This window comes from Amblyomma maculatum, chromosome 1 (genome assembly GCF_055883805.1).
Source record: "Amblyomma maculatum isolate TAMU_Amacu chromosome 1, ASM5588380v1, whole genome shotgun sequence".
Lineage (NCBI taxonomy): Eukaryota > Metazoa > Arthropoda > Arachnida > Ixodida > Ixodidae > Amblyomma > Amblyomma maculatum.
Window position 1 is genome coordinate 150,471,092 of NC_139344.1, and position 15,383 is coordinate 150,486,474.

Below are 15,383 nucleotides of genomic sequence, written 5' to 3' on the forward strand. Positions count from 1 at the left end.
TATTTTCACGAATGTAAGCAACAACCCCCCCTTATTTTTGCAAAGTTTTCTGAAAACCACTTGCATAGTTGAGCCAAAGCTGTCAGAGTCCCAAGTTGGCACGGCGTCCGTGGCGTGATCACCGGCTTCATGTGTTGCTGTTTTCAGACAACACACAACAGATGGCAGCACAGAACCGGCTGAAAGTGGCCCCGATAACTATGGCAGCACCTGGCAGGATTCATGGGTATCGTACGCACGCGTTGCTTGGTTTGATGTCAGCTGTTTTAGAGCCGTAACGGAAGTCGGAACAAGTTTGCAGAGTGCTGCTGTAGTCTGAAGTTTAAGTGAACTGCAATCGTGTTTGCCAATGATGTTTACCAAATAAATTTTTATTTTTTACACCCACCTATCAAGACATCACCATTAAAAAAAAAAGGGTTCACTTTTCATTTTTCGAATGTAAGCACCCCCTTCGCTTTAGGCATCACGATCAAATCATGAAAAAAGGAGGTGCTTAGATGCTTACAATCGAGGTCTAAAAATGAGTGTTTTAATTATGGTAAATAACTTTAACCTGTCAAAAGGAGCACAAATAATTGACCAATGTAATATAATCAGATAGCCACTACATTTACTGCGAGAAAAGTGTGCCGAACCTGCCCTAAAATGCACTAGGATTTACCTGGCCCCTTAGGCTAATTTAGAGCCAGTATAATTTCAAAACTGTCACATAATTATGCAGTCCTGGCCTCCCATATCACGTATTAGCATGGTTAGCACTGTCAAACACTCTCTGATAGAAGCAGCTCAAGGAACTCGGTTATGGAAAACCATACTGGATAAACGGGTCACCAGTCACCACAACTGTTCCAGGATGAGCATGGGCACTTGACTTCATAGAATCATGAGATTGCAGCCGTTTCATGGCATAGCATACATCTTTTTTTTTTATTTTCTTTGTTTCTTGTCTTTTTTTTATTATTAGTGAAACACAGCCACACATCATCTGACATGTATGCCCATCTTACTCTGACTGAGTACCACTTTGCTTTCGGCAAGTTGGTTCATCGCTGAAATTTATTCAAGGGGCACAAAAGAAATGCAGACAAAGAAGGCACTGGTAACGTTGTTTTCCCACGCCTTTATGTCTTTTTTTACACCATCATTGGAATCAATGTCGGCTCTCAAAGAGCACCGCCATTCACCATCAGTATTGGTAAAAGAGTTGCCGTGTGCATGGAAATCATTTGAAAAGATTTCCTTGCATTGCAACTTTAATTCAGGCTTGTGTGACAGAAGGCACCCAGCATTAACACACTCAAGATCATGCACGAGCCATGCGGTCACTGCATGCCAACCCATTGAGAATAGCAGTCCATCATTGGAGTGCTTCAGTTTTCATTTCACCTCATTTATTTGCTCTATGGGGCTGACTGGTGTTTCAGAGAGGAGCCGGTGAAAAACAAAGTATACATGTACATAGGGCATTAATGAAGCTCACATATAGCAGAATGAAAACTCGGATTTACTATTTTTAGAATAAAACCTCCAATTAATATAGTTCTACCTACAAACAAAGCAGAAGCTTGGATATTAAAGGTGCTATAAAAATGAGCATGAGGTCTGTGAAATTGAATTATCAGCTGTAACGCACACCCAAACCTTATTCGCAGTAGATATTGACTCAATGGGACATATGATGGTGCTGCCCAAACGTGAAATAAATCTAGAAGGATAGATATTTGGCTCCATTTAGGCATCTTTGAAGCAATGTTTTCTTGCATGTGCACTTCCTGTGTTCAATTGACAATGCTAGCAGTGCTGTAGAGGCAGCAATTTTAACTGCGAGCACACTGAGTACTAAAACTAGTTAGGCGATGAAGGGCTAGAAAGCGAAATAGGGTGGGGCTGAATTCTAGTGGTCATCTTTGTCGGGCATCGGCAGCACAAGCCACAATCATGCTTACGCATATTACACAGCAGCCTCCGTCACTTGACATCCCTGTCTCTTAGTAGCTAGAATAGCAGCGGAGGCTGCTGTTTAATATGCACAAGCCACAATCATGCTTGTGCACATTAAACAGCAGTCTCCACCACTTGACATCCCCGTCTCTTAGTAGCCAGAATAGCACTTAGGTGCAGGTTCATTAAAAACCACCTATTTGTATCAGCATGTAGCAGGTTCAATGCAATGGCGCAGGTTGGCACAATTGGCACAGCATTCCTACCACTGCAGCTTAGTACCACCATGGACAAAAGTCTCCAAGAAGTGCAAGCAGCAACTTATCTCTAAGTGGCCAGTCATTCAAGACCATACTTGTGGCAGTGGAAATGGAGACTGTCTGCTCTGTGTGTTCAAGTGGCCATTGGCTAACATAGTGGCTCTGTGCCTAGACCAATGTGCACATATCCTGGAGACTTTTCTCCTATACAGTACATGAGCAATTCATGTACACTTGAGGATTTGTGGAAGAGCATCCAGTGGAAGACTGAGGAAACAACCCTATTCTGGCTTCTACCTTCAGAAACAGACAAAACGTGTTAACTGCATTGGATGCTTCTTTTAGTATTTGTCACCTATTCCTCACATATGGGTTGGCCATCGCCATGTTTTATTCGAATTCCTCTTCTTTTCGCATTTCAAACTGACAACTTTTCCAAAACCTTTGAGGGTGGGGCGCTCAGTAAGAACTCAAACTCTGTAACTCATTCAAGGTCGACTTCACGAACATGGCAATACTGAAAGCAATGTAATGTTAAATGTCCTTATAACTGCACTCAGCAGTATTTGATGGACTCATGCAAACAAACGAAGTCTGTAAGCCATTTTTACTACTAGCAAATTCCTAAAACTACACACTATGCAGCATAGTGACAAACGTTTGTCACAGGAAATGGTTGCACGCAATGAATAAAACTGAATGTTTCCTATTTGAAGCAGACATACACAAATATATATACAAAAATAAAGGATGATTGGTTACCCGAAGTCATCATGTCACCACTCCTCCTGCTTGTCAGAAATGGAAGGAACTCTTCAGCATGGGACAACATGTAGTCTGCAGTTTCCTGCCGCAGTTCAGTCATGGATTTCTGACAAAAATTGCAAGAATGCGGAAAAAAAAAATTCCAATGAAGATGTCTTATAGCATTCGACAAGAATGGTTTTAGCTAATTATCGCGTGATCTTAGTACTGTAGCACTGAACTCTGATTAGTTATCACCTGATTGTCACAGCATTCTTCGTGAAGTCGGTATTAGATTTGTCACACCTGCTAAGTGCACCCTTAGCAAAGCATCCAAAACCCATACTGCCTTGGTCTGGATAATAGGGTTTATTGTCCCACAGCGACAGTAGCTGTGAGAGACGCCGTAGTGGAGGACTCCAGAAATTTCGACCACCTGGGATTCTTTAATGTGCACTGACATTGCACAGCACACGGGCACCTTGCTTTTCATCTCCAGCGAAATGTGGCTGCTGTGGCCAGGATCGAACCCATGTCCTCATTACCAGCAGTCAAGTACCTTAATCACCCAGCCATCAGACCCATAATCAAATTTCATTTCTTCAAGAAAGTGATCCCTGCAAGCACACAGTGTAGCTGGCTGAAGCAGTGCAAGTGGCTTTAACACTCAGCTGCGAGTCAAAATTTCACTGGACCAGCAGCTCACAGCATGATGTCACTACAGAAACACCATCAATTCAGTGACTTTTTCTTGCTGTAAGGACTGCATGCAAGCTGTAATAATCAAGGCTTGGAGGTGAGTCAGTTCTGTAACAACTAGTTGTGACATCAAACAAAATCGAATGTTACATACAAAAGCAGTGGGCATAAAAATTGCCCTACTTGCTGATAAGCAAAAATCTATTTCCAGGCATATTTTACCAAGGTGATGATGATTTAAAGAGGCCTTATAATATTCTTTTTAAATATGTTTTTCTCTTAGCAGTTTTTGCAACTGTGACACGATTCAGGCTTTCTAAGGTCACTGGCAAAAGTGGTGTGGTGGTGCAGATGATATGACGGAATTAGTGCATTTATTGTTTTCAGTAATCATCACAACTACTTCCACCGCTTCAACAATCCTCACAGGGTCTGTCCCTGATGGAATAAGATCTAGCATGTGCTCAATTCACAATTATTTTTAAGAGAATCTCTGCACAACACAGAGCCACTGTAGCCATAAACACTGGGCAATAATTTTACTGAAGTTGAGACCACTAGACATGACATCATGCATAACAAAAAAACAGTCTATCAGTATTGGTGAGGATGGCAGGGCTAATAAACCGCTGCCATAAAATTACTAACAGCGCTGGTGAGGGTAAAAGAAAGCAAAGGCATAACAGACACGGGAAGGAAACATTGCAACATCAATCGCCATCCAAAGCTTTTGCTATTCATTAGGTCACCACTGCATTACCAGCAGTGTGATACACAGCAGTATGATACATTGGTAATGGAAGAACAAAAAGCCACAGGCCAACTATTTAGCATAAGCAAAGCTCACAAGCTAACCCTCCACTTATCTACAGATCACTTATTAGTGGTATTTTTATATCAATGCCACTATCATGGAATAAAACAAGGCATAATGCTAAAAATAATTTATTTCGCTTTTTCAAAAAATGGGCTTCCAATTTTATAAACCTTTAAACAGAATAAAAACTGTCAGTAAAAATTAGGATAAGGTCAAAAGTTTATAAATAGTTGTGCTTCACAATGAATTACTTCTCGTCTCCAAAGGTGTGCATTACAAGCAGCATTACACCTTACATGTTTGACCAAGAAAACACAACAAAAAGACCAAAGCAAAATATTGTATTTCTGCTGTGCATACCCTATTCAGTGACCTGAGAAATGCTCTTTAGCAAAACGCAAGGTTCGCTTCCTCATACGCAAGAGGCATCTGCCGTTTATTTTTGTGTGCATAGAAACTGCATCTACCCTAGAAGGAACACCGCGTGATGTATCTGAAAACAATTAAGTAAAGGCTCCACACTACAACCACACACCATACGCTATGAAATGAAAAGTGCTTTCAATTATTGGCAGCAAATATTAATTTTTCATAAACACAAGGTGGCAATAAGCCATTGAAAAAAATATATATAAGCTTACCATGACACCAAAAAGGCCAAGCTGATGCTCCATAGCTTTGTACATGCTAAGAAATAAAAATGACAAAATATTTTCTCAAGGCCACACTTGGAAACGAGTAAGCAAAGAAATCAAAGAACAATTTAAAACCAACAAAAAGTTAATATAAATAGAAACAGTACAGGCCTCCCGTAGTGGACTAGTGGTTAGGGCACTTAACTGCTGAACCCATGGACATAGAATCAAATATTTTTGATGTGGACAAAAAGAAAGACACCTGTATGTATACCTTGTTATATCAGTGCGAGCTAAACAACCCCAGGTGGTCCCAATTTTCACAACCCCCGACTATGCCATTTATCTCTCACAACCCGAGCCATTTTGGAACACAACTAGAAACAGCACAGTAACAATTTTCACACTAAAACACTCCAGAGAACAAGCAACACTGCCAACACCTAACAAAAAATACCTTTTATTGGAGCCAATCATTACAGTCAATCAAGGATACATCGAATTATTGCTTATATCAAACTCACACAACACTTCCTTGAAAATCCCATGCAAAAAATAGCAGTGCCATTCGCGTTTATCAGACATTCAACATATCGAATTATGCGCCATGGCATTGCAATGAGCATTTCTATCAATGGCGCTTCTACAATGATTTTTCGTGCATGGAGACCAGTCAACTGCATGGCCCTGGGCATTTGTTGGCAGTGTTAATACTGTAAAACCGCGCGATGAGGTCGACCCCAAGTCTGATTTAAAGTGACCATCAATCTAGTATGCTTGCTAACTTGCTTGCTAGTATACTTGTTAACGCAACACTGCTATCAACTGGTGAGAAGTTGGCATTCGGTGGGTCAATTGCCATGTTATGAAGCCAGTCTAGCTAACCACCAAAGCACAGTTCGCTACAGTTTTGATGCAAGTCCAACGCCAACGGCACTTAATTTGCTGCGCGGCGCAAAACATGAGCAGCGCGAGCTCTTGTCACGGAGACTTAGGATTACAGGGTTTTATCATCGAAAAGCGACATCATGGTTTGGTTTGGTTTGGTTTGTGGGGTTTAACGTCCCAAAGCAACTCAGGCTATGAAAGACGCTGTATTGGAGGACTCCAGAAATTTTTACCACCTGGGGTTCTTTAACGTGCACTGACATGGCCCAGCACACGAATGCTCTGGTTTTCGTCTCTATCGAAAAGCGGCCGCCGAGGCCGGGATTCGATCCCGCATCCTTGGGCATAGTAGTCGAGTGTCGTAACCACTGCACCACCTCCGCGAGGCCGCACGACATCAACTATGAAGAACACCATAGCACAGGCCTCCACAAATTTCAACCACCTACACAGGCGTCCTTGTGGAGTTTGTCCCAAGCAGCATCGGCTTGAGGGCCACTGTAGTGGATGGCTCCAGAAATTTTGACCACCAGAACAGGTACCTTGTGTTTAGCCTCTATCTAAATGAGGCCACAGTGTGAAATCGCTGATGTAGCTGGGATCAAACCCATGCCCTCTGGGTCATCAGTCAAGCACCCTTGGGCCACAATCTAGTGTGGCCTCAGCTGCAGGGCCACAACAAACATGGCAATGCCTATTAGGTACTGATGCATATATTCACTACCCGCTGCGGTGGCTCAGTGAATAGGACTTTCAAACCAAGTCGAGAGACTGAATGCATACGAAACTATTAGTTTAGTTTAGTTTATGAGGTTTAACATCCCAAAGCGACACAGGCTATGAGAGATGCCATAATGGAGGGCTCTGGAAGTTTCGACCACCTGGGGTTCTTTAATGTGCATTGACATTGCAAAGCGCACAGGTGCCTAGCCACCCTCGAAAAGCGGCCGCCGCGGCTGGGATTCAATCCCGCATCCTTGGGCACAGTAGTCGAGTGCCCTAACCACTGCACCATTTTGTATATGTGACTATCACATGACAACCAGTTGCACATGTACTACTGTGGAGCAGCAAAAGCATACTAAGCTCCTTGTCTTCAAATTACTACACATAAAGCCACATAAGAACATTCTCCTAAGTCCCAACCGCCCTTAAAAAGCTGCTTGTTCCTAAGCAAAGATAAAAATATGCTGAATCAGCAGGCAGAAATTTTCGTCTGGTTTCCAATTTTCACAATAAAATTTCCCTAGTCGTTTTGCTGGCATAATGTCAGCCCGCTGTGGCTAGGAGGTGTCATGTTGCACGTTTACAACCTCGTGGTAGAATAGTGACCTACTAATTGTCACACTATTTCCTATGTTTCAAATACTAATTAACTTAAAACTTCCCCTGTCTGTGAAGTGATCACAAAAAACTCCAACTCTAGTATGGTCACCTAAACTTCATCAAATCAAAAAAAAAAAAAAAAACCTCATAACAGAAATGAACCGCAAGCAGTTACTACAGTTCTTGTTTTTTCTTAGTGCCAACAAAGTCTGTACAAGATGCACAGCAATCAGCTGTTAGTAGTGGCAGCACTTCTGCATAACATATGTAACTGTGGCGAGGCCCTCCAGCTCTGCAACAGGATATAAGGCTCGATTACACTCAGAAATAACAGACACTTGCCGTTACAGAATATGTAAGCTAACACAGCAATAGTTGGGGGAATGCAATACTATGATATTTCGAAAGCAATTTCATGCAAACAAAATTTGAGATAGGCCTAGATCCAACATGGTCACGTTTAACTGCACCAAAATCATCACAGCAAGGGATTTTAAAGACTACTTGAAGCATAAAGAAACATCTGCACCTTTCATACACTTACACAACCTTGGACAGACACCCAGAACAAGTGTGCAGCCAAACATGAACTTTGGTTTGGTTTGGTTTATATTTTGGTTTGTGAGATTTAACGTCCCAAAGCGACTCAGGCTATAAGAGACGCCGTAGTGGAGGGCTCCGGAAATTTAGACCGCCTGGGGTTCTTTAATGTGCACTGAAATCACACAGCACATACGCGCCTTGTGAAAATGCAACACAAAGTTCATGAGGTCACACAAACCTGAACTTTGTGTTCTGATCTCACAAGAGTATACCGTTCGTATGGAAACTTAAAATCTCGCCAATTTGAAGTCATCAGGATCGCAAAAAATGTTAAAATCAACTGAGTTTTCTGGTTAACCAAATACAGCAAAAAAATCAGGTCCAGGCAAAAACTTTAACTACAAGAATGCACTGCTCATACTCTCGCTCTCGCACTGTCACCACTGCACTGTTTTGTAGTTTTCCGTGAGATCGCATTACGGTGTGCACGCAACTCAAACCCGTCAATTATAAACATATTATGATGCAAAAAGACATCAAAACAAAATGGTGCTCCACCCTGCCTTCTACATTTGATTGTGGCCCAAATGGCTAGTGGCAAATCAGCACGGCCTTTTTGTTTCAGATATCACAGTGCATGCATGCCCCTGAAAATGTGATTGAAAGTTGCTCGCACGCTGCCCACCACTCATCTGAGGGAGCTGGGTAAACAACATGCAATTTGAATTTCCTATAGCAGAGTTGATTCGCAAAGGAATTGGTTTGGTTTGGTTTATGGAGTTTGATGTCCCAAAGCGACTCAGGCTGTGAGAGACGCTGTAGTGAAGGGCTCTGGAAATTTCGACCACTTGGGGTTCTTTAATGTGCACTGATATCGCATAGAACAAGAGTGCCTTGAATTTCACCTCCATTGAAAAGCAGCCGCCACGGCCGGGATTCGATCCCTCATCCTTGGGCACTGTAGTCGAGTGCCCTATCCCCTACACTACCGCGCTGGTGTATTAACATAAGAATTAACTACTATTTTTGAAGCACAGAACCCCATGCATCCTGCCAGGAATGGTACCACCATGCAGGGCGTACTACTCGCTGCTCTTCCAGTGCTGCTTTGCAACCCATGCATAGTTTCAGCCGACTTGCAGATAATCATTTTTTTTTTTTTTTTGAAGGTCGACTTTATGTGACAGTACTCTGATGTTGTAGTGCAGCACCTACTTTCACCTCCGCAAGTGAGTGCTTTGGCAATCTGCAAGCTGTACTGCAAAGTGCTTTTTTGTGCTGGGAGTTCTGGGGCCACGGTGCTATGGCATATCAAACATCAGCATTGCTCTTCATTTGTTTCCTGTGAAATTCTGATCAAACATTCCCGCATAGCACTCCAATCATGGAATAAAGCTGGCTGGTGCAGGCCCCTACTTTGCATTATCTGGTCCAGTTTATGTTATTAATTACAGGACTGCCGAGACCCTTCAAATGATCCAGAATTTTGAATTAACCGAGTTCGAATGATTAAGCTTTTCATCTGAACCGTTATAAACATTCAATCTTTGTCAAATTTAAATGACACTGTGCACTTAGCATTTTTGACACTATAATTTCAATGTACAAAAACATGTATACTAAATTAAAGTAGCAGTCTACGGGCAATGCAGGTATATAACAGAGAAAACATTTAGAACAAACACACTGCATAAGACATTTATTTTAATCTAGAAAAGCTGTAAAAAAAAGCTCCCAAATTTTTCACCTTTCTCCAGGGCACAGTGGCAGCAATGGCTGGGCTAAGATGCCTGCACTACAACACTAAACTCGCATGAATACCCAAAGCTACAATTTCATTGGCAGAATGTCTTTTTTTATCTTTTCAGAGCAAACAAGAAAAATGGAAACTATGTTTGCAGAGTTTTCAAATATATTTTCTCACAACATAAAAGTTTGTAGTAGCAAAATGTGAGAAGACTTACCAATTTCCATCAGAAGGCACCTGAAAAAAAGGAAGCAAAATTACTGACCTCAACAGCAATAAAACTGCACAGATTCAATTTCAGGTTTGCAGTGACTTAGTAGCAATGATTTATGTCACTTTTGTCTGCCCAGATACTAGCAATAAAACACGAATGTGCTCTAATTCCGAAAGCTAATTAAGAGAAATTAAAATGCACATTAAAATTTTCTAAAAGAGAAACATCAGGCAAAATAAAAACAGCCTGAATATATATGTTTGTAGAATTCACAAAACTTCAAATACATTTATTCCTTACTGTCATGTTGAATGCACATCTGTAATAAATGCACATGATGTGTCAGAAAACAGAGCACTAATTAATTTATACCTCCTGGGGGTACAATGCAGACATTGTACAGCCCACAAGCATATCCGCATCTCACCTCTGCCAAAATGTGACAGCACCGGTCAAGATATTGATCCCATGGCCTGGGCAGTGAGACACTGGGGCAGATTCAAGCAAGAAGTTTACAGTGACTTAATTTCAATGGTGCAAAAGCAGCCTGGCCAAAGAACACTATGACTAATGTTTGTGCGGTCTGCACGAAGTAGGCTCAAAACCAATTTCTCAAAGCGTTTCGCTTCATAGAGGGAAAGAACCAGGCTAGGGGAAACATTATTGCCAAGCAAGAAGCTAGAATCATCAGAATGGAGAAATCACATTATGCCTTCATTTTATTTCAGAAGCTTCTCACTGCTTTTAAATAACACAGTGAAGCTGGTGCAATGACTGCTTCTGCAAACTAAGGAATATTAATACGATTTTTAAACCTTATAACTAAAAAACAGTATAGTGATTAGCCACTTTTCTAAACACAAGTTTAGCAGTTGCTAATATGCCTACTAAATGTAGAAACTTGCTAAAAATACAGCAGTCACTTTAATGAAATCGCTTACTGGGTGACTTTGCACTCTTGGTACCATACCTCATACACAGCTAGGCCACGTTTTGCAAGAATCCCACGTAGTTTCCTCTCCTCGACAGCACGTGGGAGATATTGGTTTTCCACTTCCTGTGCAGAGATCTCCTTTTCACGTTGCACTTCCTTCTGTCGCTTTTTTTCCTTGGTGCAGAACAGCATGAAAACAAAGAAAAGGACATTTAACATGAATACCTACACAACCACACTTCTTAAATTTGCTATAAAACACTTGTTGAACAAGGTAAGTGAAAGCTTTAGTTTCAGTTTGTGGTGATGAACATGAGAGCCAAATATCTTTCCAAAGAAGAGAATCTACAATCCCACTTCAGATACTGCTACTACACTAGAGCCCATTTTAAATCTGTCACCTTCATGGCTTGCAGAGAGTCATTTTGGAGGAAAACAGATCACAAAAAGTAGGGGGCTTCTACTGCCACCACAAGCTGCAGCATTATTAAAGCAAATTAATGTAGAAAAAGGGCTAAGTAAATGAACAGAGTCATGTACCCACTTTAAGCATATCAGAGAAAAATAAAATTTTAAAAATGTTGAACAGATTATTGTGGTAAGGCCAAATATGAGTTACATGCGCCAGCACTTTGGTTTTGGGTTCCACATATTCATCAGAAACAGCACTGAACACAGACATGACACACACGCACACACACACACACACACACACACACATACACACACACATACATGCACGCACACACACACACATGACACAGACTGAGCACAGACACTGAGCCAGACAGGCTACGCTTGCCTTCCCTCGGAATCCAATTTGTTACCATTAGCATCATCGATTACTCTCTTTTCGAGCTATATGTCCTGCCCACGCCACTTCTTGATTTCCACTAGAATGTCATTAACTTGAGATATTCCTCTCACTCTGCACGCTTCCTATCTCTTAACGTTAAACCTGCCATCTTCTATTCAATAGCTCTATGGGCGTTTCCACGTAAGATCAAACAAAGGATGGTCGGTCGACCTTCCTTTTAATTTATTTCAAATTTTGATATATTGTTGCCCGATGACTGGAAAGAAGAGAGCTGCAATTGGTTTTGCTGCAAAAACTTTTTTCAAGGCACAGAAAATTAATAACGACAAAGAGGTGGAGTGCCGCACTTATCTTCTCTGCTGTTTTGGCCTACTTTGGTTATGAATTACACAAAATATGTTAACGTTAGGCAGCTGAAAATTGTCTGATTATATATGCAAGTTTTTATTCGTATTCAGTTAATTTTCGGTTTTCTGGGTAGCGTAGATGCTTATATAAAATTTCTCAAAATCGGCCCAGGAAATTAAATTTTAACTACTTTGCAGGGCTTTAGTTCAAAAAAGGTTTATGGCAGAGCAGCAATAATTCGATACTGTGTTCTAAGCAAAATTATCTGTCACACAGCTGAAGCTTATATTTACATAACGTTTCAATAGAGAGAGATGATCGCACTAATTTCAAGAAAACAGTGAACAATGAAAACCTCTGAGGACAAATAAAGAAAAAACCCATTTTTGATATTTTTTAAACTTTGTCCATCTATTCCCCTCTACCTCAGATCTCAAAATCATTAAAAACATGTTGCATAATTTTGTTGCGCTAGTAATTACGGCCACTTCAATGAGGCCCTTGTACAAGGTGCAGCGCACCACACAGATCTGAAGACTCTACGGCATCTGTAAATCGCCCACGATTTTTAAATTTTGGCTTAATATTGTAACAGGGAGAAATATATTTACAAAAGAGGAATAAGCATATATACAACGAGAGACAGCCAAGGAGCCAGGTAATGAGGGCCCAGCGCTCGATGCACTGCTATTCACGTTCCACAAATGAGTGTGCCACTTCGTCCTCATCGTTCTCCACCCGTAACAATATTGCATCTGGTCACTTTTTGTCTCGACGTTGCAAATTAGCTGTGATAGACAAAGCAGTGAATGATTCGGAATCAGTTTTGTACGCGTAGAGTTCCTGATGTGCTGAAGGTGAAGGTCATATGAGGTGACGCCAATGTGATGTGGAAGTAGAGGGCGCTAGAGGGGCGATACATGTATAAATAGGAGCCCTCCGGTGCCTGCCTAGGTTACAACATTGCGCGAGATGGAGGAGGACGAACATCCTGCTACAGTAGCGCGTTGGAACGTGAAGGCACGTCGAAATGAGGCCCTGAAAAGGCAGCATACCGAAGAGACAAACGAAGAATGGCTTTACGTTTGGAGAAACGCACAATGTGTTTAATCTAAGCTTGGTAATGAGGGTAGCCAAGTGCATAAAGCTTTTGCTTCCCTCCAGGGTTAACTAAAGTTGAACCACCGGCTAATTTTTTATTGATGATGTTTTTTATTTCTTAGAGACTACAGGCTTCTGCTTTGTATAAAAAGGAGCAGCAAGTGTTGCCCAAACTGGCCACTACATCCATAAAGGCATGCAGTGAAACTCAAAACACGACACACAGGATCAGGTTTCTCTAGGATTTATCACCAAGAGAACATGAAATGGAGAAAGAGAAAGAGAGGTATGCTCTTGCAGAGTTTATCCGTGCAGCTAGTGGATAATGATGGCTATGACAGCTGTGTAGCGGCAACAGAAATCAGTTGCTCCTGTGCTTGCACAGTGGTCTTGAGACTTTGAACCAAACATGTGCTTCAAATTTCGGAACTCATCGTGCTCAATGGTCAGTATTTGTAAACGAAAGGCACTTTGCATACTAAGTAGGTGGCCGATACGCTCCTTGCCAAGAATTAAGGCAAAAACAAGTATTACCCTTCGTTTTTCAGCCTTGCTGACCCTGCTTTGCTTCAGTAATGCATGTTCACCATGCAGGTTTACAGCACCGAGTCCTTCAATCACTTCATCAACCTGAAATTATGAAATCAGAGTTCAGTTGTCTGGAGCTGTGACGTACAAACACAAAATGATAAAAATTTACTGTCAAGTAACAGACAAACTGAAGTATACATTACCCCTGGCTGACCATTTGCCTTGCCATCGCTGCTGTTCACAGTGATCTGCATGGTTGCAAGGTCTTGTATTTCTTTCTTCTGCTTCTCTTCCAGTTGAGCTTCAAGCATGGCAACTTCTGCAGCAACATCCCTCTTCTTCTTTTTGTCCCCTTTTGGTACTGAATGCTTTAGGTTCTGAATTTTGGCTGCAATCAAATATTAAAATTACATTAAGCAGGCATGGCCTAAAAGCCACACCAAATTTTAGACAAATAAAGAAAGCCTACGCAACTAAACTCTCGAAATTTATTTCAACATAAAATTTAAACACAAAGTGCTTAAATAGTAAAATTATTCTACTTGTCCTAATCTGCTTTCATCCAAATGCAAAAAACCATGCTAGTAGTGACACATTTTGCGTCTTTTGAGCAAGGCATCTGGGTGACATTTTAGAAAATTTCACTTCTCACACTAACTGTTGACACCTTCAAATAAGTTCTGTTTTATAACAACAAATTAGTTAACCCTCCTCTATGGTTACACTGACCCCACAGTTAATATCTAAAGCATGAAATGAAATCTGAAATACAAGGTAGATCAATTTACTAAAACGCTACTACCAGAGTTCTTCAAATACCGTGAAGAACTATGCCACTACCAACCTCAATAAAATGCTACTCAGCAACTGGCCCAGTTTTGTATGAGTCTTGGATATGGTAGTGCATTGTAATGTACACCAGCTGCCAAACCAAAACTAACCATAATCAGCTTCCCTCTAGGTAATATAAAAGAAATGCCAACTTTCTATTCCTTTGAAAGGCAACAACTGCTTCCTATTATAAAATTTAATTTATCATGCATTAGCAATCACTAATTTAACTCTTTGGCATGATAGCCAGACCTGCTTATGCACTCAAGTAATTACAAATTTAAGTGACAATTCCAAGCACCTAAAAGTTTGACAAATTTTGGTATTTCAAGTCCAGATCACCAAATAAGCTAAATAAAATAGAAGTTCATCAAACAATTAATGATCAAGGCGTTAGTAAAGAACTAAAGCAAGCTGCAAGTTAAAAAGAAAGAACAAGCTGACAGTAGGCAGTCGCCAATAACTGAGACTCCAACATGAGGCTTTCTCCCACAAGTAAATCAACTAATGCCATTCCACTGCTCGCACATCATGACAGTAGACAATGAAAATTTTAGCCACTCTGAAAAAAATAGTACCAGACAATAAAAAGCCAACAAGCTCTTTTTGTTGACCTATCTGAGTAAGCATTGACCTTTCTACCCATAAACCCCGTAAGAGACTAGAGGGCTTGACCTGCAGTCATGACAAAAGAAAATCAACTAATAAACTACAATTAAGAAAGATTCATCTATAGTCACCGTTAAAACCATACTGCAGATTACTACTGGCCTACTGCTAGCTACCATTTGTCATGGTCTGGAAGCAAAAGGTGTATGCTGACCTTGGCATCAGAATTAAGCATGTGCCTCCAAATTAGGAAAACTGCCCTGCTATGCATAGCCACCATAAGTGTCTTGCTTTCCTTGTAATACAAAGTATATATCCAATTTATTTTTGGGAGGACATTGTGCAACTGCATACGCTGCACTGCAAAGTAGGAAATCGAGTGCCTTCCTTCCCCT

At 41.0% G+C, this 15,383-nt stretch overlaps 1 protein-coding gene across 5 annotated transcripts in view; it reads right to left on the reverse strand.

The window, feature by feature from the left end:
* Positions 1-15,383, reverse strand: part of LOC146204594 (deubiquitinase OTUD6B-like) — a 50,493-nt gene that overhangs the window by 16,302 nt on the left and 18,808 nt on the right. For all 5 annotated transcript variants that reach the window (XM_084589281.1, XM_084589279.1, XM_084589282.1 and 2 more), the window contains exons 2-7: positions 13,752-13,936; positions 13,552-13,647; positions 10,788-10,925; positions 9,821-9,840; positions 5,106-5,151; positions 2,967-3,075 (exon numbers count right to left, since the gene is read on the reverse strand). In XM_084589281.1, the coding sequence (XP_084445407.1) occupies positions 2,967-3,075; positions 5,106-5,151; positions 9,821-9,840; positions 10,788-10,925; positions 13,552-13,647; positions 13,752-13,936 (594 nt within the window). The remainder of the gene's footprint in view (positions 1-2,966; positions 3,076-5,105; positions 5,152-9,820; positions 9,841-10,787; positions 10,926-13,551; positions 13,648-13,751; positions 13,937-15,383) is intronic.